Source organism: Perognathus longimembris, chromosome 25 (genome assembly GCF_023159225.1).
Source record: "Perognathus longimembris pacificus isolate PPM17 chromosome 25, ASM2315922v1, whole genome shotgun sequence".
NCBI classification, from domain to species: Eukaryota; Metazoa; Chordata; class Mammalia; order Rodentia; family Heteromyidae; genus Perognathus; species Perognathus longimembris.
The window spans coordinates 23,487,049-23,513,297 of record NC_063185.1 but is presented as its reverse complement, the minus strand read 5'-3'; the positions used below and the strand labels follow the sequence as shown (position 1 = coordinate 23,513,297).

The window sequence follows — 26,249 nt, the reverse complement described above, 5'->3', positions numbered from 1 at the left end:
CGAAGATCGCAAGAGACTTTTAAGCCTATGATTAATTCAATTCGTTTATGATACCTGCGGAGACCCGGCGACACCTCCGTTTCCAGAGTCAGGAAAGTTCCCACCCGATGGGCACCGAAGCCCTCCTCTCAGAACAGGTGCGCGTGCGCGTGCACACACGCGCGTGGCTGACCGCAGCACTCGTTACACAGAACAGTGCGTAAGTTCTCCGGGAGACACGGCCGGCTTTCTGTGTGTGGGGCGCGGGTCTCGATCGCCACCGCGGGGGGGTTTCCGTGGCCCTCGGAGCTCCGTCCCGGTGACTCTGCCGGCTGGAGCCGGGGCGGCGTGCGGGAGGCGCGGGGCCTTCGCACGCCCGTCTCCCTTTCCGTCCCCCCCCCCCCCCCCGCCGTGGCTTCGCCGGCCGGGTGCCTGGGAACCGCTCAGCCTCGGGAGGCTTCTCCCGCGTGGGATGAGCTCTGGACCCAGCCGGTCCGGGGAGACGGCAGAGCGTCCTGGGCCCGCTGGGCACGTCAGAAGGTGCCGCGTGGTGACCGCCGTTTTCTCCAGAACATTGAGCTCACTGGACCCACTGAGGAACGCCTGCCCCCCGCCCCGGACCCGGCCCCCCTTCGCCCAGGCGCGCGCCCCGGGGGGGGCATCTTCATAGTAAGCATGTGAAGTAGGATTGCAGATAAAGGGCCAGGAAAGCCGGCCCGCCGACGGCTAGGTGCGGATCTTCTCTTTCTTTCCTCTCTGTGTGCCCACCTCGGGGCTGGGTTCCGGGGCCTGGGCGCTGTCCCCTGAGTGTCGGTGCTCAAGGCTGGCGCTCTGCCACGCGAGCCACAGCTCCACGCGTGGCCTTTCGGAGGGTACCCGGGGATAAGAGTCTCATAGACTTTTCCCGCCGGGGCTGGCTTCGAACCGCGATCCTCAGATCTCGGCTTCCTGAGTAGCCAGGATGACAGCGTGTCTGAAGCTTCCCCCTCTTTCCCAGATGGGGAAATGGAGGGGTGGGGTGTCTGCCCTGGCCCAGGCCACGGGGGGGGGGGCTCAGCAGCCCCCCGGGGGCCGGGCCTCGCCGGCTCAGGTACGGGCCGCGCGGCCGGTCCGGGGGCCGCCGGGTTGGTGGGTGAGCGGGACTTGGGGTGTTTCACCAAAAGGAACGCGGAGAGGCAGCCGAGGCCGGGCCCATCCGGTCAGAGCGCCCGCGCGGGGAGCACCGAGCCCCAAGGGACACGCGCGTCGCAACTATTACCCCCCCCCAACCCCTCTGTGCAATTCCAGCTGTGCCGATGAAGACTCCAGTGACAAAACGAAATAGAATGAAGGACAGACGCGGGGCCAAAGTGTGGCGCGGTGTGTCTGTCCTGATGGTCTATGCGTGTCCTTCTTGACATAGGCAATACGTGTGCACGCGTGTGCGCGCGTGTGTGCGTGTGAGCGCGCCACACAGAGAGCGAGGGCTCTGCTCTCCATCCCCCGCCACCCCCGGGGCCATTCCAAGGTCACCTTGAAGGGCTCTCGGCGGCGAGGTGCGCAGCCCCCCTTCCCCCCCAATTCCCTGCTCCCCACAGTCATTTTCTTTCTCACACGGTTCTCCCCGAGGAACCCCCGGACCCCAGCCTTCCTCTGCGAAGCCGCGCCGATAAATTAATAATACGACGTAACACCCGCTCCGCCAGGACAAACAGTGCTTCCCCGGGAAGGGTGTCGCCGGCCGGGGTGAACGGAGCTTCCGCCTCAGGGGCCGGGGGGGGGGCTCCTGGGGCCCGCCCAGCCCCCCAAGCTCGGGTCCGAGTGGAGAAGTCGAGGCAGTACCTTTAGCACAGTCTGCGCCGAGGAATCCTGGGAAGCAGTGGCAGAGGCCGGACACGCACTCGCCGTTCCCGTGGCAGTTCCGGGGGCAGTCCTGCACCGAATCTGAAAGAGGGAGAGGAGCTCGGGGTCGGGGAGGGGCCGGCGCGGGGCGGGGGGGGGGGACGGGGGGACGGGGGGGGCACCGGCCACGGCTGGGCCTGTGTCCACGCGGAGAAAGGAACCGAGGGCGGGCGCATGACGGGGTCAGCAGCCCCCCAAACCCGCCCGCGGGGAGAAGGCCAGGTGCTTGGCTGGAACCCCAAGAGACACAGGGGTCAGAGTGCACGGGCCCCGGAGCACGGGAACCCCGACACCAACTCCTACAGGCGGGGTGCGCCCCTGGGCCGCGCGTGACCTTGGGGCGACCTTCAACACCTCCAGGAGTGGGGAGGGCGGCGCCCTGTCCGGCGGTCTGTGGGCTGGCGGGACCCGTGGGACGCGGCGCACAGCCCGTGGACACGCGGTCTCCGACCCCGGGGCTGTCGTTGGAGACCCAGGGAGTCCTCGCGGCCCCCGGCGCGGAGACGCAGCCGTGTGGGTTCAGGTCACGCAGGGAAAGCGGCTGCACCCCGGGCTTCGCCACCCCGTCAGCCCGCAGGGCGGCTGCACGCCAGCCCCGCTCTCCGCCCTCGGTGCCGGGGCCATGTTCCGCCCGGAGAGCCTGCCTGGTCCCGGGACGCGGCCTGCGGGTCTCTGCGGGCCTCGTGACCACGGGGTCACAGGGACGGTGGCAGGGGCCCCAGGTCCCGGCATCTCCTTGGGCCCGTGAGCCGTGGGGCCTCCGTGGACGCCCCCCGCGCCCGGCCAGCCCTCTGCGGAGGGGCCCCCGCCCCCGGGGCCCCCGCCCCCTGGGGCCCCGCGGAGCCCACACCTACCTAGGACCACCGTGTTGAAGGACACCATCTCCTTGTCCTTGCCGTCGTTGTAGAAGGCCAGGTGCCACAGGCCCACGTCCAGGTACTGCACGAACACGGCCTCGTTCTGCACCAGCGTCTGGATGCTGCGGCGCTCCCGGGGCGACTCCACCACGCTCCACTTCTCCTTCCCGTCCAGGCGCTCCATGAAGTCGTACTGGGGGGGAGAGGGGGGCGGCCGCGTGAGGGGGGGCATGGGACCCCGGCCCCGGCCCCCGGCCCCCGGGCCAGCACCCCACCCAGCCCCCGACCCCGGCCCCCGGCCCCCGGCCAGCCCCCCCCACCCAGCCCCCGACCCCGGCCCCCGGCCAGCCCCCCCACCCAGCCCCCGACCCCAACCCCCGGCCCCCGACCAGCCCCCCCACCCAGCCCCCGACCCCGGCCCCCGGCCCCCGACCAGCCCCCCCACCCAGCCCCCGACCCCGGCCCCCGGCCCCCGGCCAGCCCCCCCACCCAGCTCCCGGCCCCCCCGGCCCCCGGCCAGGCCCCCCCCACCCAGCCCCCGACCCCGGCCCCCGGCCCCCGACCAGCCCCCCCACCCAGCCCCCGACCCCGGCCCCCGGCCCCCGGCCAGCCCCCCCACCCAACTCCCGGCCCCCGGCCCCCGGCCAGGCCCCCCCACCCAGCCCCCGACCCCGGCCCCCGGCCCCCGCCCAGCACCCCACCCAGCGGCAGACCCAGAGACACCTCCGAGGAGGCCCGGCCACCCGCCGGCCGGCCGAACGCGTCCCCAAGGTGACAGCCATGCCAGGGCCACCGCTCCGAGCCCTGTAGCCACCTTAATCATTTCGCCATTCTCGGCCCCAGAGTCTCCATCCGCCGGTCTGAAATCCAGAAGCTTCCCTCCCCCGCCCCCCGTGCTTGTCTTTCCACTCTGCGCTGGGTGCCCTGGTTCGGGTTTATTTGAGGGGTGGGCTGGTTATCTCCAAACAGCGTTACATAAAACACAGCCCAGGCCAACGCTCACTCCTCCAGAATCCCCTACGTGGTTCACATTCAAAACGCACGTGCACCCCAGGAACTGGGGATACGGGCTTGCCGGTCCCCCATAGGCCGCTGTGGGCCCAGACTCTCCTAGCGCCTGGCCCTGCCTCGGTTTCCCCATCCGCAAAGGTGAAATAACAGTACTCATATTTCAGGACCATTGCGAGGATTCATACAGTATGAAATACATCAGCCGCACAGAGCACACACAGAATACATCACCACCATCACCACCACAATCACCATCGCCACCACCACCACCACCATCATCGTCATCACCATCACCACCACCACCACCACCACCACCACCACCATCATCACCACCACCATCACCACCACCACCACCACCACCACCACAATCACCATTGCCACCACCACCACCACCACCACCACCACCACCACCAGCATCCAATCACTGCTCACTGGTGTTCCAATGATTCAAAACACTCTATCCGGAGACACTATCTGTCTGTCTGTCTATTCTATGTGTCTGTCTATCCTACCTCTATCTAACCTATCTGCTTGTGTATCTAGCTGCCTATTTCTCCTTCACTTATCATGTGTGTCTATAGATCATGTGTGTGTGTATAGATCATGTGTGCACATATCTATCATTTATATATCCACCTATCTAACCTTACCTGTCGACCTATCCCTATAATCTATCAATTAGATCTGTCTAGTCTTCTTTCCATCCCATGCTTGTCATCCATTTTATCTACAATCCATATGTCACTCTATCTAGCCTACCTGACTACACTCTCGGTCCTTACCCAACATCTCTGCTCTATTACCTATCTTATCATCTACTTATTACCTTATGTAGTCTACCTCTATTACCTACTGATCCCCTGTCAATCTGTCTGTCTGTCTATTTGTGGGGGGTGTTGGGCATCAGCCCAGAGCCTCACGAGTGCCAGGCAGACCCTCTCCCAGCGAGCGATGTCTCCAGCGTGGATGCGTATTCTCCACATACAGGAAACGAAAGCTCAGAGAGGTCAAGTTACCTCCTCAAAGCCACACAGCTCCCCCACGTCTGAGACAAACCTTCCACCGAGCGCTATTCAGCGGTGGTGCCTGTAGCTGCCCAGAGCTGGCGCTGGATACGCCGGTGGCGGAGCCGGGCTCCGAGCTGGCAGAGACGAGGGACGCACAGAGAACAGAAAGCGCCAGTGCCGCTCAAGCGCAGCCCGTTGGCAATAAGAGGCAGATCTTACAGCCCGGGGGGGAGGGGCGTTTGAGATGTTGGGCGGCAGCGGCAGCGATAGCAGGACTCGCGGACGATTCGTGTCTGCGGGCGGGCAGGCCGGGAGAGGCTCTGTGAGTTTGTGTGTGCGCGCGTGTGTGTGCGCGTGTGTGCGTGTGTGTGTGTGCGCACCACTCCCACGGCCTGAACTCAGGGCTCGCGCGCTGTCACGGCTCTTTTGCTCAGGGCTGGTGCTCGACCCCTTGAGCCACAGCTCCGCCCCGGGCTGGTGAGTTGGGAGGTGGGAGTATCGCAGGGCTTCCTTCCCACCCGGGCTGGCTTTGAACCGCAGTCCGCAGGCGTCGGCCTCGAGCGGTTTCTGTGTCTGCAGTCAGTGAAGGCAGAAGGACGCTTGCTCACTGCCAGTGGACGCTGGGCTGGGGCCAAGGGACCGCGCGGGGACCCCGGTGCCGCGGTTCGGGGTGTCCCTGCCCCTGTTCCTCGTCTGTGAAGTGGGGGCTGAGTGAGGGAGACGCGGGCCACGCCGCCACTGCTCCGCGGTCACAGTTCACAGCCGGTCCAAGTCCGCCCGGGGGCAGCGTCGGATCCACCCATCCGCTGAAGATCACACAAGCGAGGCAGGACACCTGCGTGGATTCCACAGAGGGGCAGCTGCGGCCCCGTTGTTCTCTTGGGCGGGGAGCCCCGGGGAGCCCCGAGGAGCGGGAGCCGGGGGGGGGCGTGCGGGGGAGTCCGTGAGTGCATGGCCGGGTCCACGCCAGGGCCGGCGGGCGGGAGTCTGTCTCTCCACGCAGACAGGGATGCGCAGGAGAGGCGTCCACGCGGGGCCCCCAGGGCTGCGGCTCCGCCGGGGGGGGGGGTAGCACAGGCTGGCCCTCCCCCCCCCCCGGCGGGTCACCCACGGGGGAATTCCATCCTGGTTTGTAATGTGAGCACCTCGACTCCTGCACCTGGAGAGCCGTCTCCACGCGAGGAAACAAGCGGGCCTGGAGCGGAGCCTGGCCGGGGCCGAGGCTCAGAGCAAAGGCGCCCCCGCGCCCGGCGCCAGCCCGGAACCCGCGTTGAGAACCCCGGCCCGGAGGGAACGCTGCCTCCCGGCCCACGCGGACACGCGCGCGCGGCTCCCCGCGTCTCAGTTCACACGCGCACGCCTCGGCTACGGTGATGGGGCCGCTCGCTCCGAGCCCTTCGGCTTCCTTTTCTCCCCACGGAACCGTGGCCGGGGCCGGGTGCCGGGGCTCCCGCCTCGCCACTCGGGAGGCCGCCATCCGAGGACTGCGCGCCGGTCACGGGCTCCGGGCCCCGTCGCTCTGAGTGACGAAGGAGGCATCTTTAATACTTGCTAACCAGGACTGCGGGCGAGGTGACGTCTCGGCGGGGCTCCCAAGCGGTGCCCGCGTCTTGTTGTTTTAGGCTAATCATGTGCCTAATTTGCCGATTATCGACTCGTTCTCGCCAAGGGTTTTCCGTGGCTTGGCGCATCAGCTGCAGTCCCCGCGGAGCTGTCAGGGAGACGTGCCGTTCACCGGCCCACCTCCCACTGCCCACAGCACGCCCACCATTTCCTTCCGCACCTCCCGCACCGTAGCCCGAGCAGATTAGTATTTTTTCCGTCTCCTTCTAGAGCCGGGGTTCAGCAAACTGGACACAGTTCACTGGATTTCGAATCCCTGACGAGGTGCAGCAGAGTCAGGGCTGGGAGTCTATGGTGCCTCATTGATTTTTGTTGCAAAAAGAAAAGCAACCCGGGCCGCCATGGGGGTGCACCGGAAACACGACCTGATTGATCCCTGACAGAACTCTAGAAATGTGCGTAGGAGGTTGGGGTCAGGTCCTCCGCGAACTAACCAAGGTCAGCAGCTGCAATGAGTAGCCATGTTGCTGGGGGGGGGGAGGCATGAACGGTGCACACAATCAGCACAATTCAGCAACGCGTGAGATCCGCCAGAGCTTTTATTCTTTCCTCCCGTGCTCCTCTCTGTGCGCTTTCCTTGTTGCACTGGTCCTCAGGTTTGAACTCGGTGCCTTTCCCCCTCGTGCTTGGTGTCCTACCACTTGAACAAGCCACAACTCCGCGCCTGGCTTTTGTGCTGGTGGATCTCAACCTCTGCACAGCTGTGATTACAGCAGGAGACTCCGGCCCCTGGCCATCAGGGCTCATTCTTAAAACCAGGACAGCCAGGAGCTCAGGGGTCCGCTTATCTCACAGAGGGGGTCACTGGGGCTGTGCGTGGGGATTTCTGCCCCCTCCCTCTTTTTGTGAAGTTACCCTGTGATTTGTGTGACTACGCTGAGAAAGGCTGAAAGTTTATGTCTGACTTCCAAATGGAGTACTTGTGGAAAATCCAAGCTCTGCTGGGAGCTGCCCAGGGTCCTGGGAGCTGTCCACAGTACTGAGCGCTACCCACAGTCCAGGGAGCTGCCCACTGTCTCTGGAGCTGTCCATGGTCCCGGGAGCTGTCCACTGTTCGAGAAGCTGTCCACAGTACTGAGACCTGTCCACAGTACTGAGACCTGTCCACAGTACTGAGAACTGTCCACAGTACTGAGAGCTGCCACTGTCCCGGGAGCTGTCCACGGTCCTGGGAGCTGTCCACAGTATTGAGAGCTGTCCACAGTACTGATAACTGTCCACTGTCCTAAGAGCTGTCCACGGTACTGAGAGCCATTTACTGTCCAGGGAGCTATCCATGGTCCCAGAAGCTGTCCTCTGTCTGAGGAGCTGTCCATATTACTGAGAACTGTCCACCATCCTGAGAGCGGTCCACTGTCTTGGGAGCTGTCCACAGTACTAAGAACTGTCCACTGCATGGAGAACTGTCCACTGCACAGAGAACTGTCCACTGTCCCAGGAGCTGTCCATGGTCTGGGGAGCTGTCCACAGTACTGAGAGCTGTCCACTGTCCCGGGAGCCTTCCACAGTCCCGGGAGCCGTTTACGGTCCCGACAGTGAGAGCCTATTGTCTATGTCCTTGAATGAGCAGCTGACATTGAGCGAAGCCAGCATTCACTGAGGACAAACAAGGCTGGCAGGGTTCTCAGTCTCAGTGGCACTGTGGACATTTGAGGCTGGTGACTTCTTTGTTGGGCTGTCCTGTGCATCCTCATCAGCCATAACTCGGCCTCTGCATTGTGGGCTGGCCATCAATCACTCTGACCTCTGCATTGTGGGCTGGCCATCAGTCAGTCTGACCTCTGTCCAAGAATGATGGTCACCTTGACAATAAACAATATTTCCAAATATCTCCTAGGCTAGGATGATGGTTTGTCAAAATCACCATTGATGAAGAACCACTGATACAGAATAACAAGAAGCTGCCTTTGCTCTTTGAAGCTACTGAGACTTGTCAGGTTGTTTTATTTTTATTTATATTTATTTTTAACTGCAATGGATGTGTTTCATTCTAGCACTAGCTACACATATTAGCAATGAGCCAAGGGGGACCACTTCAAATTATGGCTCACTTTCTTTTCTTTTTGTTTCTAAAACTGTTTTGTGCTGAGAAACACACTTCGTTATTGACTAAGAAGGAAATAGAGAGTTAAATGTAATTGCCCATTGCGTACAGCGTATTTAACAGGATCACATAGGTTCCTTTCTATGGTTCTGGGGCTTTTGCACATGCTAGGCAACTGCTCTATCACTAGAACCACCCCCCCAAGCCCGTTCTCTCATTATAATGAAGCAGTGGCATTCTCCATCACACACACACCCATCCTCCCATTGTCTCTCAGGTCCCCACTCCCTTCCCCCCGACTCTCTTGCTCTTCCCCTTTCTCCTTGCACACTTTAAAAAGTGTAGATTCAAAATCTGTAGAAAATTGGCATTGTCTTCCTAAGTCTGGCTTATTCTGCATAACAAGGTGACCTTAATTACCACCCATTCCTCCCACAAACAGTCTTAATCTTCGAATACTTTCCAACCCTTCTATGATATCTCTCTACTGTGCTTTATTGAGGGAGTGTTTTTTCATCCAAGCTTTGGAGGCAGGTGACACAGGTTAGAGAAAAGAAACTAAAGCCAAGACAGGTCGAAGGTCACAGCCAAGGTCACCAGGCTACTGGGCGGCCCGAGTTCATTCACAAGTCTCCCGATAGCTCCGCGACTTTCTCCTCAGTGCCGCATTGTTGCTCCATCTTTTCAAAAGCCAGTTTAAGGAAGTCAGCGGGGACTGAGCCTGAACCTTGGGAAATTTAAGCAAGTGGAAAAAGGATTCTCTTCTGTATTTAATATCCTTGGACAAGAATTCTACACCGTGTAGGCTCTTGGTCGGAGCATGATACTCTATAAAATTTCCACAGAGCTATTTCGTGCAACACAGCCAATAGAATCCCACCCCTCCCCCTTCCTCATCTCTTTTTCTTTCTCCAGCTCAAGTGAGTCACCTTGGCTAGACTGGCAATCCCCGCAGAACCGTGCTCATTGATAGGGCTCTGCTCCTGGAAAGGAGCGATCCTGTGGCAGGAGGTGGGAGTTGGTCCTCAGCCCCGCTGAGAGCTGGGAATGCGGCTCGTCGTGCGGATGCGAGTGCCCGGCATGCAGAGCCACCGGCCTCTCCCTTCCTCTCTTCTTTCTTAAGCAGAGCTCCCGCAATGCATCCATCCTGCCTACCTCAGACTGTGTGCACCTTGCTAAGACTCCCCGGTGCCCTAACACACCCCGCTCTGACGCCGGCAGCGGGAGGCAAGCCCCGTCACCCATCACCCCCTCCCTCCCCCAGCTCTGCTCTCCTCCCTTCTGGAAGGGAGCCCCAGGTCCACGTGGCCCTCGGGAGGGGCTATTTTGAGAAGACGAGCCCCAGAACAATCTCCAGCGTGGCAGGAGACAGGCAGGCAGGGGACAAAGGAAGGAAGGGCAGCGTCACCGGGGCCTGGAATCTTGAGTGTCAGAGACGCAGGGGAGACGGGCCGAGGCCTGGTTCTGTCCGACATCCGCTTTCCGCTCAAGCACACGTCATCGTCCCTGTGACTTAAATGCTCCCGCTGGCTTTTCCTTGGTGCCGGGCTGCTCAGAGCAGTCAAGGGGAGGAAAGAAAAGGGCTTGGGAACAAGGTGGGGGAAAGAAAGGCTTTCCTGAACACAGCTCCGGCTGGGCTGGTGGAGAGGAACGTCCTCCCCAGCGGGCTGGCAGATCTCAGCCCGGTCGGTCTTTCCCTCAGCTACCACCAAGCCAGTGGAGCCCGAGGGGCGGAGGACCCGGCCAGCCATCTGCAGTGCGCTGTTGGCACTGACCAGGAGCCGCGCAGCCCCCCGGGGGACGCGTCCTTTCCTGGGGTGAGCGTCTCGTGGGACAGCAGATGGGATTTGTGGGGAGACGTTTTGCTCGGTGGGGGCCCGCGCGAACTCCTCTCTAGGACTCGGGGCCTGGCACAACACAGATCTTCCTGCAGAGATGGACGGAGGCTCACAGACGAACCCTTCCCACGTGGGCCCCCGTAGCAGGTGGCCGGTGCCGTCTTCTCAGCTCCACCCCGCCACGGTCGCCGGGGGGCTTGCGTGGAGATGGGCTCGCGCGTGGAGTTGCATCTTGAGAGACCACACGTGTGCATGGGTCCTGGCTGCCTTGGGGGGCGCCGGTGGTATCGGTGCCCGGGACTCCGTGGGGCGAGCGCTGCCATCGGTCAACAGTGTCCACTGCGAGCTAAAGACTGGGGGACGGTGGCCCGCCTGGCATTGGCCAGTGCTTTCCAAGACTTCAATTCCTCCAAACGGAATGTTCTAGATGGATACCTTCCCTGCACATTGCAGTCTGCTGAGACTGGATATATGGGCACTTTTCCTCCCCTGGGGACTTCTCCTGCCATATCTCATGCTTGTGCTGGATTTGAGAGGGGCAATGAGGCAGGAAAACGGCAAGTGGCTCGTCTCTAAATACACATTGCCTTTTTGTCGGCAGTCTGAGGATCCGACCTCAGAGCTTTGCATGTGCGAGGCAGGTGCTCCACTGCGTGAGTCATAGCCTTAGCCCTTCGTGCTGGGGTTATTTCTGAGATGGGGGTTCTTGCTTTTTTGCTCAGGCCAGCCTGGGCTCGATGTTTCCAAGTTCAGCCTCCAGCGGAGCTGGGCTGATGGGTGTAAAGCCCACACCCGGGAGTCTCACCAACTTTGCTTGGGCTGATCTGCGTTTCCTGAGCAGCTGGGAGTCCGACGAGCGCGAACCACCAGTGCCGGGGGAGGCACCGTTCTTATTTGGAAAGGAAAGCCAGGCGAGGCAGGTGTTAAGTCCCCCCCACCCCCACCCCGCCCCGCCTGGCCCCCAAAGGCCTGCGTGATAAAATCTACCAGGGCAAACGGAAGGTGAGACGAGAGAAGAAATAACGCCATCTAAAATATACCTCAACTCTCCACCCCAGCCCGGGAGTCATCGCCATACAACGGCCCACCAGCACCCCAAGAACCGAACACCAGGGCCCCCAGGGAGACCAGCGCTGCATTGTGGGTAACGCCGCTGCCCTTCTCCCATTCCGAGGGATGTCACCTCATGAAGTTTCAGGAACGCAGACCCCCGAATGGAAGGCACCATGTCAGCCCCCGGCCCCCCCCCCCCCCCGCCCCGGGTCACCAGGAGGACGCTCGGTCGTTTCCCATGAGGCGGTCGCACGCTCTCACAGTGCAGAGCTCTTAGTTCTTGCTCGGCGATGCCTCCAGCGGCGTGCTCTGAATTCAGGGCGCTTCCATCCATCCCCCGACAAAGTCTCACCCCCATGACCCGTCCGTCCCAATCCCCAACGCCCACCACGCTCCCCATCACCCCGCTTCGCCTACTCCGAACGCTGCGGACCCACGGCACCGTGCCACCTGCGGGCTTCTAGACCCAGCTCAGTGTCATCCTTTCCATCTTCCTGTATGCGACAGCATGTGCCTTTTGCTTTTCCTTTTTGTTGGTTGCAGGACTTGAACTCAGGGCCTGGGTGCTGCCCCTGAGCTCTTTTGCTCAAGGCTGGCGGTCTACCACTTTGAGCCACAGCGCCACTTCCGGTTTTCTGGTGGTTATTTGGGAACAAGAGTCTCCCTGACTTTCCTGTTCAGGCCGGCTTTGAACCACGATCCTCAGATCTCAGGCTCCTGAGCAGCTAGGACGACAGTCGTGAGCCACTGTCCCCGGCTAGACTCTACTTTTTTTTTTTTTTAAATGATTGAATAACATCATATTGTAAATGCCACATCTGTTTACTCACTTATTGATAGCTGGACATTTGCCTTGTTTTTACTCTTTTTTTTTTGTTTTTTTTGTTTTTTTTTTTTGGCCAGTCCTGGGGCTTGGACTCAGGGCCTGAGCACTGTCCCTGGCTTCTTTTTGCTCAAGGCTAGCACTCTGCCACTTGAGCCACAGCGCCACTTCTGGCCGTTTTCTGTATATGTGGTGCTGGGGAATCGAACCTAGGGCCTCGTGTATCTGAGCAGGCACTCTTGCCACTAGGCCATATCCCCAGCCCTACTCTTTTTTTTTTGACAAGTGCAAATCATACTGTACACACACTGGCATGCATTTTAGAAACAAAATCCTGTCCTCACATCTCCCGAGTGCCATGGTAATTCTACATCTACTTTTGGAAAGCAAACAAAGCAACTCTCCACAGCCTCTCTCCCGTAGTGGTCGCTCCATCCCTGTCTCCCCGGGAAGGAGTCGGGCCGGGCTTGCATCTCTGTTCTCGACAGGCACCCCCAGAGGGTGGAGGCGCGCGCATGCGTGTTTCGACCGCGCGGTCCTACCTGTGCGTGGGACGGAGGGAGTCCCCTTCGTATGTAGACCCCGAAGAGCGCGTCCTTCCCGAGGGAGATGTTGAACTTGAGGAACTGCGGCTGGCTGAGGTGGAGCTGGGACCTCCAGAACACGCCCGGCGGCACCTCCTGCGTGACCCGTCGGCCCACCTCCGCTTCGCCGCTGTCGATGCTGCTGTTTCTCAACGACCAGGGCACTGCAAACAGCAACAGGCATCGGGTTAGCGGCACTGGGAGGCGTTCCTCGGCGCGGTGTTCCTCTCCGGTTGTATGCCAACATTCGTCCTCTTATGAGACGTTAAGATGACACTCAAGCGTCTCCTCAGAGTCACAACTAACGCATCCAGATCCTTACACAACAAAGCTCATCCATCAAGATGCATTGTGTTCATAAACGGCTCTGTGAAGTGGCAGCTCCTTTGTATAGCTACTTGAAGACAATGTAAAAAAAAAGAATTAAACACTAAAAAAAACCCACCGCACCACACCACGACAAAGCTATTAACTCCCAGAGCACGTGAAATCTTAGCATGATGCTTTCTAAAAAAGTCTGTGATTACCCTTTACTGATCAAATAGAATACAAGCCTGATAAGTACATGTAAAAATTTCCAACCCCACAGAACGTTGACGGATGTACAAATTACCAGCAGGAAGAGGGGAGGGTGATGTTAATTTGTCACCAGATTTAATTCTTGCAGCCTTTTATTATTCTTGCCAGATATAAACAAGCCTAGCATCCTCTGACACTCAGCACCTATAGCTCCGCCCAACGCTAGCAAAACAACCCAGCAGGAAAGGAAGACTTTGTGTGACACGAATGTTGGGTTCCGAACGCACACTGGCCTCGTCGGGGAACGGCGAAGGGGCCCCACTTCGCCCCGGGAGACAGGAACCCATTCCAGTCGCTTAGGGCAAAAACAAACAAAAAATCAGGTGTCTACGCTCAGATCTTTAATACTAGAAATTTGAGAAAGATCTTGAAGGGGGATATCTTTGGAACAATGACTTTTCCGACAACCGTACAACGAAGCTGGATGGTTGCTCAAGAGAAACAACCTTCAATGTCTCCTAGCTTCATCTTCTTCCTCTTCAACATGGGCCACCGACTGTCGCCCGTGGCTGTAGAAAAGTCTGGGACAAGAAAAGTCTGTACAAGGCACAGGTCACATTTTGGGATCTCTGAAGGGTTTCCAGGGCTAAATCATTAAAAACAAAACAAAACCCCCAAACACCCTACAGAATAGCATAAATGAAAGTGATTTTCTTCATTTCCTTTTGCTGTTAACACAGTAGCAATGGTCCTTTTTTCAATCACTTTAGTAGCGAATAGATAATAAGCCAATGAAGCAGGAGAAACACAGGATTGGACTTCCAGAAGAATCCCTGACATCTAAGATAACTATCCTAGGGCAGGCCCATCAAGGCCTGACAAGTGCAAATCATACTCCACACAACTCCCTAAGAAGAAAAGAACCAGAGACCCTGGGCGGTTCTGGACCTGGGACTGAGGTTGGCGTGTCTCCCTGTCCATCATTTTAGCTCTCCACTGCCGTCGAGGTAAAGCTGCAAGGCACAGGGTGGAGGCCCTGGGTGGAGGCTGGGTGGGTTCACGCCTTGGCTTTGCTGCTCACTAGGTAAGTATAGCAGCGCTCCGCGCCTTGGCTTACCCATCTGTCCCGCCCGGGCCTGGTCTCGTGCATTTCACAGAGTGGTTATGAGGACTGAACGCGTCGGGGCCTCCGGTGGAGACCAAGCCGGAGATCCCTCAGGGCCCAGAGGACCCCCGAAGACACTCACAGCTCGGAGGGTCCGGAAAGAGTCCATAACACGCAACCCAGACCGCGCCCCTGCCGTCCGCGTCGGCGTCGCCCGCCTCCCTGTGTTGGCATGCACACGTACACAAGTGCACGCACGCAGCCAGACACACACACACACACACACACACACAACACACACACACACACGATGAAGGCTTTGCTCCCGTGCAGCCCAGGAGAGCCAGGTCAGATCCCGAGCGCACTGCGCTTGCGCCAGGCACGGGCCGGTCTCGTTCCAGTCGGCATCCCTGCACACTGCAGCGAGATCCCTGTCTACACCGCGCCATCCCTGCACACGGCAGCGAGATCCCTGTCTACACCGCGCCATCCCTGCACACGGCAGCGAGATCCCTGTCTACACCGCGCCATCCCTGCACACTGCAGCGAGATCCCTGTCTACACCGCGCCAGCCCTGCACACTGCAGCGAGATCCCTGTCTACACCGCGCCAGCCCTGCACACTGCAGCGAGATCCCTGTCTACACCGCGCCATCCCTGCACACTGCAGCGAGATCCCTGTCTACACCGCGCCAGCCGCACGCCGGGCGCGGAGAGGATGCGCAAGAGGACCGGGACACGTGCAGGTGTCGGCATGCGGGTGGTGTGTGTGCGTGCGCACACGCGTGTCTGTGTGTGCCTATGTGCGTATGTGCAGGTACGTGCACGCGCGTATACACAGGTGCGTGTGCGTGGGTATTTGTACAGGCCCACGTGTGTGCACTGTGTGCACGTGTGTGTGCATCTGTGTTTGCAAGCCCGCAGGCACATGTGTGTCCTCCTGCTTGCACGTCACAGGTGCATTATGCGTGTGTGTGCCTGCGTGTAGATGCATGCATGCATGTAAGTAACACGTGTGTGTGTGCACATGCATGTAGGTGTATGCACGTGTGCATGTATATTTGCATGTGATCGGTTCCTCACGGGCACTGGGTGGTGCCCAGACCGTGCCGACGTGTGCAGTTTGACGGGCAAGGCAGCAGAGAAGCCGTCGGAGCCGTGCACGGTGGACGGCGCGCGGCGTGCGTGGTGACCGCGTCCGGCCGGTCCTGGGCCCCGCGGCCACGCAGGTATCAGCACGGAGACCCCGGCGGCCGCGCCAGGCGGACGCCGCCCTCGAGACCCGGCACGCGGGGACCCGGCGTGGCCCGCGGCCCTGGGTGGGAATCCCGGCGGCGTGGACGATTGCGCGTGTAAACGTGAGCTGCCGGCCGGCTTCCGAGACGTGAGCCCCACATTTCCCCCGGTTAACGAGGAGCGACGGAGACGGATCATCCCACCCCGCGCCCGGCCCCCACGGACGGACACGGCGGGACCGTCCCCCCGACGGGCGAGCAAGGGGCGGCCTGGGCACGGTACCCGGGAAACGAGGCCTCTTACTAATACTTCCTAACTTAACCGAACTCCAGAGGCACCCCCCCCGCACCCATAAATCTGCCTCGCAGATTATTCCGCTCCACCTGCTTTTATCTACTGCCAATAAAGCGGAATACAGAAGATGGCTCCCGTCATTCTGCCTCGGTTCCGTTTATTTCGGCGTCAGGACCACTGCCGGAGGCGTCTGGTTAACCAACAGGTACCGGGAAAAATCTTAACCCTCTCCCGGCTCCGGCTCCGGCGCGGAGATGCGCACAGGGCCGCGGCCTCCGCGTCCGCGCCGCTGGCTGCTCTTCAGGATGAGATCCGCAGCGGGCCGGCGGGGGCCCCGGGGCGGCGGGGACTGGACTCGGGGCACGCCAGCCGGTGCTCGAAATGGAGGGTGGTCAGTGGGAATGGGGGTGGATGCCAGGGGCCGAGGAGCCCCAAACCGATCCCCAGGGTGCCCTGCACAACCACGACGGTCCACACCGCAGCAGCCACACCACAGAAATGACCCACGCGACAGTGATCTGTGCAACAACAGCACGTTACGCGACGACCCTCGACACCCCAACTACAGCCTACACCGGAACCACACACCACACAACAAGACTCTACACAGCGACAGTGATCTGCACCAGGCAGCGGCACTACACAGCAACGCTCTCAACAACGACAACCATCTAGCCAACCGCAGAGCCCTACGCGGTGACCCGCACCACGGAGCTCCGCACAACAGCGACCCGCGCGACGGCAATGGTCTCCACGAGATGTTCCACCCAACAATCTAAGCAGCCATGCCCCGTAGAACAGCAGTCTACACAGCAACGCTCCATACAACGGCCATGGCCATTCTCTACACAACGGCGTGGATGCGAACCGCGGGCACGAAGGGGCTTTGCGCCGGGGTCCCCCCGCCCCGTCGGAAGCACAGATCTCTCGGCCAGATCTCGGCCACAGACCCTCCTGCAGTTTAGGGCGGCCACATGACCCTTTGTCCTTCCAGAAACTTCCCTGACTTTGGAAAAGCCCCACACCGGGAAGTGATCCTTTAGAAACCCCCGGCTGAAGGCGGGTAGAGGCTGACTGATGAGAGCCAGAGGAAGATTCTAGCAACCTCCCCGCGAATCTGGCTCCCGGTACCACGCATTAAGCCAACTAGTAAAAATCATTATGAAGTTTCTGCTGAAAGGGCAAGTGTAGAAAAACATGTTTCTAAACAGAATAACAGTCTTTGCCATTTTTTTCCAACTTACATACCATCTGGAAATTCTGATTTTTTTTTTTTTTTTTTTGCAAAGGGGAGGAAAGAAATGTGCTCCAGGCACAAATAAATGTTTACAACGGAGTTATAAACCGAGAATGGCGGGGCTTGACACCGACAGGCTGGTCACGACGGAGCTCAGACCGTGGTGAGATCAGAGAGAACCCGGGGCAGCGGCGAGCTCCGCTCCCTACAGCCCCGTCTCGGCCTCCCGTTCCTGTGAGATGGCACCCCGCCCGCCCCCCCACCTGCCCCCCCTCCCCCCCAGAGCCTCCGCCGGTGGTGAGCAGGTCAGGAAAGGAAAGGATGACCGGACGGGGAGAAGCAGGTGTGACGCCCATCGACCCCCGCAGGCCCCCCCCCCAGCACACGGCCGCACACACACACACACACACACACACACACACACACACACACACACGGCCAGCTGACGTCTGAGATGCGACTCGCGTGCCTGCGGTTTCGCTTACATTGGAATCCGCTCCTGCTGGATCCTTAGCCGGTAATTGCTCAACGAGATTAACCTCCCTGGCAATGGGCGGTGGTGACTCTTGATTAAAACATTGGAGCGAAGGGGGATCGTGAACCGCGCGCGCGCGCGCACACGCACACACGCGCACACACACACAAATGGAGGGGGTGTTATTTAATTAACTTATTGCCAATGTGTCTTCATTGCTTTGAGCAGCGCTGGGAAGTGATCGATGGGGAGGGATCGATTGGGTTATCTAAATGTATGGAATTGGGGACGGGGCGGTTGCTGGGCGGAGAATCTCAAGCCTCAGCCCCTTTCCCTAAAACTCCGCGTGTGTATGCGTGCGCGTGCGTGCGCGCGTGTGCATGTACGTACGTGTTGGTGCGTTGTCTGCCTGTGTGCGCATGTGTATGTGCGCATGCACGTATAGGTGTGTGTGTGTGCGTGCGTGCGTGTGCGTGCGTGTAGGGATCATTGAATTCTAGTCATTTTACAAGAAAATCCTTATAAAAAAAAAAAAAGAGGGGGGATGCCGGCCGCGCTGGCTCGTCACAGCGCCCCGATCTGCTCCTTTGCAAGGTGAGTGGAGGCGTTCTCTTTTCCACGTTCCCAATCAACAGCAGACCCGCGGGGCGCAGGGTTTGGCAGACGCGTCCCGTCTGTCCCGTGACTCGCCCGGGAAACACCCGAGTTGGTGGTGGGGTCCAATGGCGCCCCCCCCCCCCCCGCGCTCTCGAAGGCGGGAACCGTTCTCGGTGACGCTGGGGATGGAGGGTCTCTCCGTGGGGAGGGCGGCAGGTGTGTGCGCAGACATGCCCGGGCCCCTGCGCTGCGGTGTGGAGGGCGGCAGGGCTGCGGGGGGGGGGGGGGGGGGAGCCTGGTCCCCGGGAGGGGAAGGGGGCGGGGTGGGCTCTCTGCGACAGTGGCGGGCACGGCCAGGCCGCCTCCAGCAGGCGGCTGCTCCTTCAGCTCTGCGCCCCGCACCCCCCAAGCTGCCCGGGGCCCACTGTGGGCAGAGCCGGAGCCGAGACCCCAGGGCGGCCGGGGCCTGTGCTGCGGGCTGCGGGGCGGCACGTGGATCTGCACCCACGCGGAGCGACCGCTTCCCGCCGAGTCCCCGGGGGAAAGCGCCCCCCCCCCCCGAGAGCCCGGACCCTAAGAGAACGGGCAGGAAGGCAGAGGGCCGACGCGGGCCGCGTCCCGGGCAGTCCACGCGGCCCTGGGATCGCTGCCCAGCGCGCGCGGGACACCGTCCGGTCGAGGGACGCACACCGCCCGTCTCCAGACGGCGTTTGACCGCCCCGATCGCGCCAGTCCCGACCGTGTCCGTCCCGGACGAAGCTGTCCTGAGCCGGGTTCGAGGCGGCTGGCACTGAGATTATGACGGGTGTGCACAGGGGTTCTTGGAGACTGGACGGAAAGACGGAAGAGGGGCCCCCGGCGCGTTCGGGCAGCTCTGAGGAGGGCGACCGAGGGGCGGCGGCCGGCGTCTCCCCGAAACCGCGCATCTCCCTCCCCGTAAGCCACCCCGCCCCCAAAGGCCCGGGAATCCAGACAACTGGTCTCGGGAGAACGCCGGCGCCCTCCCCGGAGGCGCGCAGGACACCGCGCGGAACTCGGTGCGTGCCCGCCTCCACGTGCCGCTCGCTGAGGAGTCGGCGTCTAGAACATTCTGGGCCTCCGTCTCTCAGATGACCTCTCTCCCCTTAGGGCTGACGAGGTCTCACGATTCTAAGCCGGGCGCAGCACGGGTGGGGGACGAGGGCCCCCCGGTTCTAGGAGGGGGGGCCTGCGAGGCCGGGAAGGCAGAGGGGCCCGGCCTGCGGGGGGGTGAGCCCTCCGCCGTCCCCCCGCGCCCACGGGGCGGAGCCCGCCACGGCTCCCGCCCCGTCCCCGCTCCCACCCCACGGATGGGGGGGCCCTCACGGGGGGGGGTGGGGGGGCCGGGCGCGGGCAGCCCGGTGACTCCCGCCAACACGGCTTTCCGCCACCGGGCCACCTGTGCCCTTCCTCCCTCCCTTCCCGGTCCGGCTGGGCCGGGCCAGGGCTCCCCCGGGAGGGAGGGAGGGAGGGCGGGAGGGCGGGCCTCCTCGGAGCTGGGGTGAGCCGCAGTGACCTCACCTTTGCCCCCAGGGGGCGCTGCGGCCACGTCGTCGCTGCCGGGCAGGCTGGTCCTGATCCCATTGTTAAACGCGTGTCCATCTGTGGGCTGCAGTTGCCAATTGAGCCCCAGCAGATGCATGGCTGCGGGAGACACAAAGGGATGAGAACGTGAACGGGGCGCTCGGCCGGGCAAATGTCACGGTGGGGGGAGGGGCGGGGGAGGGGGGAGGGCCAGTGCCTTCCCCCCTCCCCCCTCCCCCCCCCCCAGCCTGGGGTTGCCTTTAAGGAAGCTGTGGGTTTCTTTTTAAACGCCCGCAGCGATTAGCTCAATGCAGACAACGGGCCGATGGGACCTGCCCAGGTCTGCCGCGCCGCCCCTTGCCGGGCGGAAGGAGGAGGAGGAGCAAACAGGTGGCGGAGGCCCCCCACCCCCGCGCCCCCCTCCCGCCCCCCTCCCGGCCCTCCTTCCCCTCTGGTTGGTTCTTGTAAGCAGGTATTCTAGGCCCGAGTTCCTGCCGTGCCCCCCCTCCCCTCCCTCCCTCCCTCCCTCCCTCCCTCCCTCCCTCCCTCCGGGGGACTGTGACCCGGGCTCCTCAGCTCAGCCACAGAGGTAGACTGTCTACCCAGCCCAGCGCCCCACGCCTCCGCCAGCCGTCACCCCCGCGAGCGGCTCGTCCTGCGGGGACACCGAGGCACGGCCCCCCCCCCCACGCTCTCTCGGGACTCGAGTGGAAGGCGTGCGTGGTGTGTGCTGGGCGGATGGAAGCGGCTCGGGGCCACGGCTGTGCGGGGGCCACGCAGGGGCGGGCACGATCTGGGCCACCGAGGCGGTGTGGGAGAGCGGGGTGCGGGGAGGGGGCGCGGTCCGCGACGCCCCCGACGGTGTGCGAGGGATCCGCGTGCGGAGGGGCCCGCGTGGGCGCGTGCGGCCGTCCCGGCGTTCTCCTCCACGCCTCCGCGTCCCCTCGCACCCAGCTCCTCCCCGCGTCTCCCGGAGGCTCGAGGAGGCTGCGTCTGCTTCCGCCCCCCGCCGGCCGAGGCCATGCCTGGTCTTCGCACGCGCGTTCCGCCCGCTCTGGGGAGGTCGCTCACGGACGGGAAAGGACCGGAGCCCGCTGCTTCAAATAACAGCACGGCCTCACCGCGCAGGGGTCAGGCCCCGCGCCGTCCACGCCAGCCCTCCGGAGCCCAGGCCTCGTGGTCCCGGCTGGGGGGGTCCCGTGGAGGGGGCAGAGCGGACAGCCCTCCCCCCAGCCCCGGTGCCGCGGGACCCCTTCACCCCAAAGGGAAGTCTCGTGGAAACGAGCAGCTAGAGAAGGGGGTGCTGTCCCACGGAACTGGGGTGTGTGGGGGGGTCTTCTGTCCTTGGAGACGCCATGTGTTCTGCCTGGAGTTCTCTACCCAGAACACCACCGGCTGTGGCCACGGGGCCAAACAGAACCAGAACTCCAGCCCACCCCACCCCCCCACCCACGGAGCTAGGCACGGTCTGCTAACCGTGTGAGAAAGTGCAAGCACAGAGTCACAACACGCAGTGTGTACATGGGAACACGAAACCCGGTGCCCCGAGGCTGGGGGGGGGATGATGGGGGGTGGGGGGACGCGGATGGAGAGGCACCGTGAGCACAAATGAACACGTTGATCTGACTCCTTTCTACGAGTCCTCGAAGACGATGAAAAAAAAAGCACGGACCGGCTTAACGGGCACGCCGTACCGCGGCGCCACCAACCACAGTCGCTCCGACGCATGTTACACCGAAATCGTCAACGAGACATTGTTATTTTGTTTTCCGCACAAAAATCTTCTAAATCCGGTTTGAACTTTATGCCTCCAGCGGATCTCAGCCCGGAGGCTGCGTTTCCAACAGTTCAAGGAAAACAATAAAAGCAGCGCCGTGGTACACAGGAACACATTTTATGCTTCCGTTTATACGTTGAAATGAACTAAAAGTAAATAAAATTCAATTTGCCTATTGCATTGAACACACGGGCCTCGCTGAACAATTGTAGCAATCGTGTCTTGGCAGGGCTGGCTTCTTCCTCCGAGTTTCCAGAAGAATTTGCTCATTCATTCATTCATTCACTCCTGCGTGCATGAACGCATTCACACACGCACGCGTGCGCACGCCAGCCGTCTCCGTTGGATCCCCGAGTCCTGTCCGCCCAGCCTCCCTACAGCAAACAGCATTGCGTTTCCCACCATGAATGGATGCACAAGTCCAGGGCGATTGCTGACGGTAGTGTGTGGACACCGTTGGGGCCCTGGGCCGGGCCGCAGGAAGGGTATTTTGAGACAGAAGATATTCTGGACAGTGGGTTTGAAGTGACCCCGGGGTGGGGGGGGGGTGGTGGAGAAGGGAGGATCTGGAACGCAGACACCTTTGCTCACTCCGTTGGCACCAATGCTGCTATTCACTCACCTTGCTCTGCAGTCAAGGTGCCAGCCATTTTCCCCCCTCCTCTCCCTTCTGGGAGAAAGTTTATTACACAAAGTAATAGGTAGTTGTCTTGTTCCTGCCACGTAAATCTGCTACAGTACCCAGGTGCTAAACTAACGCTTGTTATAGGACCTCACCGCCCAGAGAAGCGCCATAAAACCCAGGCCCAAAGCAAAACGGCGGACAGGACTTACGGAGGGATTTATTCCCTCCGAGAGCATTCCACGCGAGACGGAGCCACCCAAAGCACCAGGCCCGGTGCGCTTGCTTCCCCACGCCGGGACAGCACCCTGAGCTCGAGGTGACGCCCCGCTCATTCCCTCCGAGGGAGACCTTCACATTCACTACGTACGGAAGGAGAAACCCCGGCAGGCAGCCCCAAGCGACGGGGCGGAGCGTGGGATCCGGCCGTCCGCGCCCACGGCCGTCATCTCCGGACGGCGCGATCCGGAGCGAGCCTCCCGCGGGGCTTTCTAATCCACCGGAAGCCGTGCTGTCGGGAAGGGCCCAGGTGAATTACCTGACGGTTTGAGTGAAGCCCAGAGCCCGTCCCGGGCTCCCGGGGAAGAGGAAGGTATCATGTCTCCCCTTCTGGGAGAGCCCAGGACAGGACAGAGGCCGTCACGAAGGCCGGCGGCCGGAGCTGCCCTTCCGGGGCTGGCCCCGCGGCCTGTTCCCCAGCTGAGTCTCGTGGACGGGAGGGGGGTGTGTGCCGTCCTCGCGTCTTCCCGGGAGGCGCGTGTGTGCGCGTGTGCGTGCACGCGTGCGTGGGGCTAACGCGCAGGCAGGTCCCCACGTCCTCGCCTCGCGCGTGGGGGATTCCCAGTGTGGTCGACCCGTGCGCGGGGCTCTCGGTTCCCGTGGGAGCCGGCCGCGTCCTCCTACTCGATCCCCCCTGCCCCGCATCGAGCGCTGCGTGGGGAGGAGCGGCGCTGGCTCCGGCCGCAGAGGCGGCGGAACGTTCTGGACTCGCATCGGCCCCGGTGTCTGGTGGCGGAGGCCCCCGCGGCCGTGCGGGACCTGCCTTCGGCCCAACCTCGTGCCGAGGGCTTCCGGAAGACGGGCTCCCAGAGCCCTCACCCAGGCCCCGTGAACCCGACGCTGGGTGACTCAGGGGGGCGGGAGCACTTCCGGCGACGGGTCTACGTGTGTACCCCTCCTGATCCGCCCAGAGTGGGTACAACGCACCCTGAAAGCGTTGCTGCCCAGGGGTTCTCTCTGCCACACCTAGATGTTCAAGATGGCCGCGCGTGACTCGGGGACCCGTGTGGAACCCCGGCCGTCCTGCGCGTTCTGAGCAGGTCCTCAGTATCCGGCCGCCCTCGCCGCCCCCCGCCCCCCAGGAATGGCCGGGGACCCCCGCAGGAAAGGACCAGCCACGGGGAGCCAAGGTCCTCTCTGAAGATGCCGAAGAGCTGGAAACCCTGAGGGAGAAACGGCGCCCCGCCCCGCGAGAAGGCGGCCGGCCTCTCGGGCACGCGGGGAGGCTGAAGTCCATCCCGGGCCTCGCGGGACCCCGGGGCCCTGGCCCGGCCCTGGGCCCCGCTAGCGCCGGTTGGTGACCGACCGCCTGCGGCTGCCGTGGGGTCTCTTGTGTTCAGGACGTGGCCTCTACCTCGTAATGGGTCCCCCCCACCCCCCGACTGGCCCTTCTCTGAGCTCACACCTAAAGGCCACCCTGCCCCACCCAGGGTGTCATGTCCCACGGAGCGCGTGCCCAGGCGGTGGACCAGAGAACGGGGAAGAACCCTGCCTGCGTGGGGTCTGTCCTACTCCCCGCTCAGCCTTGGGACCTAACACTTGAGGCGTCTTCCTGCCATCGGACTCCAACTTCCGGTCCCTACGTGAGATAGCTCGTGTTCCCACCAAACCGTCGACGCTCATTGTCCCCTGGAGGACTAGTACCCGGCCCTGAAAAATGACTTTCCTCTCCAAACCAGTTTCCAAGCACCATTTTTTTTTTTTAAAGAGAAGTGCCAGCTAGGCCTCCCCTTGGCTCATTTTGTGAAACTTTGAATGAGTTTCCATCTTGAAACCGACCACGCCCGCGGCGTGGATGCCACGCGGGGCCCGCCTTGGCGGGGCCTCCTCAAAATTGGTTCTGAAAACCGATCGCCTCAAACGTTTTTCAGCGTGTGCGGAACAGAACTTCCCGACGCAGTGTAGGATTATTCTTTGAAGACGGCGTGGTTTTTCTACTCGCATGTGGGTCCCCCGTGGGCAGCTCACACTCCGGATGCGGGATTCACGCATTTCCACGTCTGTCCTGCACTCGGAAACTCCCAACAGGAAGCAGTCACTGTGCACGCAGAGCGAGGGCCCCCGGCTCCGCCCGACAGGCCTTGACCCGCAGGGGCCGGACGGATGCGGGGACCCAGCACCCCCCTCGGCACCCAGACGCCTGCGATCCCGCGGCGACGCGACCCACGCGTGCGGTACGTGCTTGCTTTCCACGGGACGAGTACCCACGCAGTTCCCGGGCATCTCGGGGCGATCGGGGACGGGACCCCGCTTCGGGGCCGCCGAGAACCGGCCAGAGCCCGGGACCCACGACTGTGTGTGGCGGCCCCCATCCTCGCTGCTCTTTTTCCGGCCTGGGCGGCGGGACCCCCCCCCCCCCGCCCTCGGGTCCCCGAGAGCGCCGTGCGTGGTCACACTGACTGGAGCATCTATTTTTTTTCTTTAATTGTCCTGAGATCCTAGAAAGGAAACAGACGTCTGTGCTGACAGAGGAGCTCAGCGTGAACTCTCATTTTCACATGGAGCTAATTAAAAACTGAAATTAGTTAAATATGGAAATGACACTTGCAAGCACTTTAGTAGAATTCTGGGCAAAAATCCCTCCGGAGAGCGCTGACATTACCTGCTGCTTTGAAACTCCCCAACTGAATTGCACAGTGAAGAGGCTGAGCAAAGGGAAAGTTATTATTGAGATTTCGGATTCAGAACGTGTCTGTAAAACTCCAAATTAAATTTCATGGGTGGCCCTTGGGTGGCTGGCGGTCGAGGAGAAGGAGGCCGATGGCGCTGGCCGCTGGCCACATCCCCGCCCGCCGGGGCCCCCGTCATCCCTCTTTAGGGACGGCGCGATGGCTGACACGGGCCCCGCTCGCGAGGTTAACTGTCGTATTCCTCCTGGAATCGGACCCCACGCAGCGAGCGCGCACACACATCCCAACGAGACAAGCGCCTGGGCTCCTGCATGGGGCGCGAGGCCTGATGGGAGAAACTGAGCCGGGGATGGGCATCTGGACAGCCCTTTAGTATGCAGCCTCTCTGTAGGTGGTCTGGTGTCTGCCCGTCCATCCATCCACCCACCCATCCATCCATCCATCCATCCACACATCCATCCACACATCCATCCATCCACCTACCCATCCACCCACACATCCATCCATCCACACATCCATCCATCCACCCATCCATCCACCCACCCATCCATCCATCCACCCATTCATCCACCCACCCATCCATCCACCTACCCATCCACCTACACATCCATCCATCCATCCATCCACCCATTCATCTACCCATCCATCCACACATCCATCCATCCACACATCCATCCATCCACACACCCATCCATCCATCCACCCATCCATCCACACATCCATCCACCCACCCATCCATCCATCCATCCATCCATCCATCCATCATCCATCCACCACCCATCCATCCATCCATCCACCCATCCATCCACACATCCATCCATCCACACATCCATTCATCCATCCATCCATCCACCCATCCATCCACACATCCATCCATCCATCCATCCACCCACCCATCCATCCATCCACCCACCCACCCACCCATCCATCCACCCATCCATCCACCCATCCATCCATCCATCCATCCATCCATCCATCCACCCACCCATCCATCCATCCATCCATCCATCCATCCATCCATCCATCCATCCATGCACCTATCCATCCATCCATCCACCCATCCATCCACCCATCCATCCACCTATCCATTCACCTATCCATCCACCCATCCATCCACCCATCCATCCACCTATCCATTCACCTATCCATCCACCCATCCATCCACCCATCTATCCATCCATCCCTCAATCATCCATCATCCATCCATCCACCTATCCATCCACCCATCCATCCATCT

At 61.5% G+C, this 26,249-nt stretch overlaps 1 protein-coding gene across 1 annotated transcript in view; it reads right to left on the bottom strand.

Annotated features, from left to right (window-relative positions):
* The window catches only part of LOC125342018 (teneurin-2-like), an 89,103-nt gene that overhangs the window by 9,692 nt on the left and 53,162 nt on the right, over positions 1-26,249 (bottom strand). Inside the window, exons 4-7 of the mRNA XM_048334153.1 lie at positions 19,702-19,824; positions 12,659-12,864; positions 2,715-2,910; positions 1,801-1,902 (exon numbers count right to left, since the gene is read on the bottom strand). Coding sequence (XP_048190110.1) covers positions 1,801-1,902; positions 2,715-2,910; positions 12,659-12,864; positions 19,702-19,822 — 625 coding nt within the window. The 5' untranslated portion in view covers positions 19,823-19,824. The remainder of the gene's footprint in view (positions 1-1,800; positions 1,903-2,714; positions 2,911-12,658; positions 12,865-19,701; positions 19,825-26,249) is intronic.